Source organism: Anthonomus grandis, unplaced genomic scaffold (genome assembly GCF_022605725.1).
Source record: "Anthonomus grandis grandis unplaced genomic scaffold, icAntGran1.3 ctg00000680.1, whole genome shotgun sequence".
Lineage (NCBI taxonomy): Eukaryota > Metazoa > Arthropoda > Insecta > Coleoptera > Curculionidae > Anthonomus > Anthonomus grandis.
Genome location: NW_026088572.1, coordinates 1 through 5,546, shown reverse-complemented (window position 1 = coordinate 5,546; position 5,546 = coordinate 1). Strand labels below are relative to the sequence as shown.

Below are 5,546 nucleotides of genomic sequence, written 5' to 3'. Positions count from 1 at the left end.
GCCGAACAAATAATTAATTTACGCGAGAAACCTAGTCAAACGTTGCTTGTTGATTTGTCAGACAACAACGCTCCGGGCACAGTAAACAGCTTCTGAAGCTGAGAAGCTGAGAAGAAGCTGAGAAGAAGAAGAAGCTGAGAAGAAGCTGAGAAGCTGTTTACTGTGGCTCCGGGCACTAGTAGCGGGAACGGAAATGTTTCTACTTCGAGACAGGTGACAGCAGCGTTGCCAAATATCGCGTTTCATCTCTCATCCTTAAAGATCCCACAGTTTTCAGGCAATTATTCAGAATGGCAAAGGTTTAGTGATATGTTTAAGGCCATTGTGCATAATAGTAATATTCCGAACGTTGCTAAATTTTGTCATTTGGAAGAGGCTTTAATTGGGGAACCAAAGAGGTTAATTGCTTCCTTGAACGCGACAGAGGAAAACTACAAAATTGCTTGGGACTTATTAGAAAATCGTTATAACAATCGAAAAATAATTGTAAACTGCCATTTAAGGGAAATAATGGAAATCGTGCCCATTTCAAAAGAATCGCACTCCCAATTACGAAATCTTTTTGATACCTTTTTAAAAAATTATCGTTCTCTTGAATCAATGGGAGAACACGTAAAAGAATGGCATACGATTCTAATTTACATTTTAGTTGCCAAACTTGATCATACCAGTAAACGTGAATGGGAGATTTATTGTAAAGATATCGTTTCTCCGACCATTGATGATTTCAATAAATTTCTTTCGCAACGTTGTCATATTTTGGAAACTTTGAATGTAAAATCTTTAGTTTCAAACAGAACTCGCGAATCAAAAACGTTTGTGGCTATCTCGAACGCACATGCAAGCGCACAACATGGCGCACAAGTATACACGCCACGGTGTCCTTATTGTAAGGAGGCACATTTCATATATTTTTGCGATAAATTTAAGCAATTATCAATCTCGGATCGTTTTAGTCAAGCAAATAAGATGCGCTTGTGCACCAATTGTTTACGTTACGGCCATCAAAGGCAAGAATGCCGCTCAAGTGGTTGTAAAATTTGTAAATCGAAACACGCGACTTTGTTACATCGTAGCAACACGACTGTCAAATCTAGCTCAACGAATCTCGCATCAGAGTCACCCGACTCAAATGAAAACACGGAATTGGAAAATACATCGGTGGTCGCGAATACTTGTCAAAATATAAAAAAATCGTTTATTTTATTATCGACTGCTATAGTTAACGTACTTAGCAAAAATCGTAAACCGATACCGTGTAAAGTTCTCCTCGATAGTGGATCACAATCCAATTTTGTTACGACTAATTTTCTAAATAAATTAGACATAGAACCAACGAAGGTGAACGTACCTGTAATGGGAATTAATCAAATAAAAACTGATATCTCGGAACGTGTAGAAATTGAAATTTTGTCTCGACAAACCAGCTATAGAACTAAGCTTACATGTTTAGTTTTATCCTCAATCTCTGGCCTTACTCCACAAACAAACTTCGATAGTTCCGCGCTAAAAATTCCTTTGGAATTCTCAATGGCAGACCCAGATTTTAATATCCCTTCAGAGATCGACATGCTTATTGGTTGTGAAATATTTTTCGATCTAATTTGCTCAGAACAGGTTCGACTCGGTAAAAATCTTCCCGTTTTACAAAAAACCTTACTGGGCTGGGTTATAGCAGGGCCAATACCCTTTCACAACATAAAATCTGACTGTCACATTTCACAATGTTTTCTTTCTGAGAGTCTCGAAAAATTCTGGAAAATAGAGGAAATTAATCCACTTCCCCAGGCCTCGCTTACTAAGGAAGAAATCGAATGCGAAAATCACTTTACCAGACATACGACACGCGATAGAAGCGGTAAATTCGTAGTAAAACTTCCTCTAAAAGAAAATTTTAAAAACCTCGGTAGTTCCGAGGAAACTGCACTTAATCGTTTATATGGCATCGAAAGACGATTATCAAAAAATCCCAATCTCGAAAAACTTTATAAAGAATTTATGCTTGAATATCAAAGTCTAGGCCATATGACTAAAATACGATTATCCCTCGAATACTCCTATTTATTATATCCCACATCATCCCGTTGAGAAGGCTGAAAGTACCACGACCAAGTTAAGGGTCGTTTTTGACGCGGCGTGTAAAACTTCCACGAATTTGTCTTTGAATAATGTGCTAAAAGTCGGTCCAACAATTCAAGATGATCTATTTAGCATTTTAATCCGGTTTAGGAAGCATAATGTGGTTTTAATCGGTGACTTAGCGAAAATGTACCGACAAATACTTATAGATCAAAATGAACGAAATCTACAGAGGATTGTTTGGCGAGACTCTCAGGACGAAAACGTCAAACATTTTCAATTAAACACTGTGACGTATGGTACTTCTTCGGCGTCTTTCTTGTCCACCCGTTGCCTAAAGCAAGTGGCTATGGATAACTTAAAGCTATGGCCGCTTGAAAGTGAAATTATTAAGTCCGATTTCTTTGTCGATGACCTTCTTACGGGTTCCTCTGATTTTGAGTCCCTAAATAAAATTCGGGAAAATATTTGCAATATTCTATCACAATATGGATTCCAACTGCGAAAGTTCCAATCAAATGATCCCAGAATTCTTGAAAACATCGATCGAAACTCAAAAGAAGAATATCTTATTACGAATGACTCTAGCATTAAAACCTTGGGTGTTTCTTGGATGCCAAAGGCAGACACCCTTCAATATAATTCTCAAACTATCCCTTTAAATCAAAGTTTCACAAAAAGATCCATTTTGTCCTTTATAGCAAAAATCTTTGACCCATTGGGCATCTTAGGTCCTTTGTCAATCCGGGCTAAACTCCTTATACAAAAATTGTGGAGATTGCAAATTGACTGGGATGACGATTTGCCAGACGAAATAACTGGGGAATGGTTGAATTTAAAAGATGAAATTTGCCAAGTAGGTTTAATGCAGATTCCTCGTCACGTTCTCGTTAAGTGTCCAAAAATAATCGAAATCCAGGGATTTTCAGATGCCAGCGAATGCGCTTATGCTTGCTGCATATACATCAGATCCATAGCCTCAGATGGTAACATTCAAAGCAATTTACTTTGCGCTAAGTCAAGAGTCAGTCCAATAAAATGCCAAACCCTTCCTAGGCTCGAGTTATTGGGAGCATTAATTTTAACTAGATTGTTCGTAAAATGCCTTAAGGCTTTAAACATCGATTTTTCGCGAATTTATCTCTGGACGGACTCTACAATAGTTCTAAACTGGATTTCCAAAGAACCTAAAACTTGGAAAACATTTATTGCCAACCGTGTCGCAGAAATCCAACAAAATTCGAATATCATAGATTGGAATTACATTGCTTCAGAGCACAATCCAGCTGATATTATATCACGTGGCTCGAATCTTAAAAATCTAATTCATTCAGATCTCTGGTTACATGGGCCCGCGTTTTTTCGAAATCAAATTGAATGGCCATCAAATTCAAACATTAAGAATTTTATTGGCTCGAAGAAAGAAATTCCCGATGTTAGAATTACATCTTTACACGTCCAAGTAACCAAATCCAAGAATTTTGAGATTTTTTCTCGATTTTCAAATTTAAAGAAATTGATCCGTACCGTCGCGTATTGCTTTCGTTTTTGCGAAAACTGTAAAGTCTTGGCTACACAAAGGAAGCATGGGTCTCTTGCTTTATTAGAAATTGAAAGAAGCGAGACAGCACTTGTAATTTTAGTACAAAACGATTGTTTTGAGGGTGAAATACTTAATTTAAAAACTAAAAACAAAGTGCATTCAAAAAGTAAATTAAAGATACTGTCTCCCTTTCTGGATAGTCGAGGTGTTATTAGACTCGGCGGACGATTAAAAAATTCTAGATTAAATTTTGATGTCAAACATCCCATAGTTTTACCCAGCAAACATCCATTCACGAATTTAAAAATAGACTTTGAGCATTTACGGACGTTTCATTCTGGTGCACAATGCACATTATCCCATATTAGGCAGAAATATTGGCCGATCGGTGGTAAAAGTGCAGTGCGATCCCGAATTCGTAAATGCTTAGTTTGCTTTAAAGTCCGTCCTCATAAAAGTGTATTTCCGAAAATGGGCGAATTGCCTTCGAATAGAGTAACACCATCGCGTATATTTTCGTCAGTATTCGTAGATTATGCCGGGCCTTTTGAAATAAAGGCGAGTAAAACGAAGACAAACAAAATTATTAAGGCATATATATGCATTTTTGTCTGTTCAGCCGTTAAGGCGGTCCACATTGAAGTAATTTCTGACTTAACTAGTAATGGTTTTTTGAGCGTTTTAAAGCGTTTTGTATCAAGAAGAGGCATTTGCGATAATATTTATTCAGACAACGCTACCAATTTCGTGGGGGCAAACAATGAACTAGTAGCCATTCGAAAATTGGTGGAATCGAGCTCTTTCAAAGATTATCTTGGGTTTTTTAAAATCACATGGCATTTTCTGCCACCTCGATCACCTCATTTTGGAGGTTTGCATGAAGCTGCAGTAAAATCATGCAAACATCATATAAAGCGTGTATTGGGCGGCATACATTTAGATTACGAGGAATTTTATACATTTGCGATACAAATCGAGGCAATTCTAAATTCCCGTCCCCTAACTCCTATCTCTTCCGATCCCTGCGACCTTGAAGCACTGACACCTGGGCATTTCCTAATCGGACAACAGTTAACAGCTATTCCTGAAAGGGACCTCAAGGCCGACAAGGTGAACTATGTAAAACGCTATTCGCACATCCAACTAATGAAGCAGCATTTCTGGGCTCGCTGGAGCAAAGAATATCTACACTTGCTTCAAGTAAGGACCAAATGGAATGTAGAGGACGCCAATCCAAACATTCATGTTGGTTCCATGGTTATTCTGAAGGAAGAAAACGTTCCCAGTACGTGCTGGCCTCTGGGACGAGTTGTCATTACTCACCCTGGCAAGGATGGCATCATAAGGGTTGTAACTGTACGGACCAAGAGTGGGACCCTAAAGCGTGCTGTCAACAAATTGGCTCTACTCCCTATCGAATCAGAGGTGCGGCCAGTAGAGACAGATGAGTGACGACAGGGTGTTTTGAACTTTATTGGTTTCTTAAAGGACCGTAGTGTTTAATATTAACATATATATATAATTTTTATTTTTCGGTACTTTAAGATTAGTTAGTTGCGTACCTATTTCTATCTTTATATTAAGAAATATCTTGTTAGTTTGACAATATTGTCTTTAAGAATTTGTATTATATTGAAAGCCTAGTCTTTCAAGAGGGGCGGTTTATGTTAAGCGTTATTCATATAATTACGTATTTATTTTGTATCCGGCAACAACGCCATAATCCGACTGGGCAAGAGGCCGAGCGACCGAATTATTATGTGACGATCGGCGGCATGGGTTCATGGCGCTCGCGGCTCTTCATTCATGATGTTTTTGTTCCTGTTTGTTTTTAAATAATATATGGTATTAATACAGTTCAATCGAAGCAATTAGTTTTGATCTTCCCCATCCTGGACGGAAGCCGGCTAATACAATGCTCGAA

The 5,546-nt window shown here is 38.0% G+C and overlaps 2 protein-coding genes across 2 annotated transcripts; both read left to right on the top strand.

Annotated features, from left to right (window-relative positions):
* Nucleotides 1–368: 368 nt before the first annotated feature.
* On the top strand, nucleotides 369–2,088 carry LOC126749753 (uncharacterized). Its single transcript, XM_050459448.1, has one exon. The coding sequence runs from the start codon at nucleotides 511–513 to the stop codon at nucleotides 2,086–2,088; it is 1,578 nt and encodes a 525-aa protein (XP_050315405.1). The 5' UTR covers nucleotides 369–510.
* Nucleotides 2,089–4,014: 1,926 nt separating this feature from the next.
* On the top strand, nucleotides 4,015–5,329 carry LOC126749754 (uncharacterized). The gene is made up of 2 exons (XM_050459449.1): nucleotides 4,015–4,732; nucleotides 4,778–5,329. Exons 1-2 carry the CDS (start codon nucleotides 4,094–4,096, stop codon nucleotides 5,072–5,074), a joined length of 936 nt encoding a protein of 311 aa, XP_050315406.1. The 5' UTR covers nucleotides 4,015–4,093; the 3' UTR covers nucleotides 5,075–5,329.
* The last annotated feature ends 217 nt before the right edge of the window (nucleotides 5,330–5,546 follow it).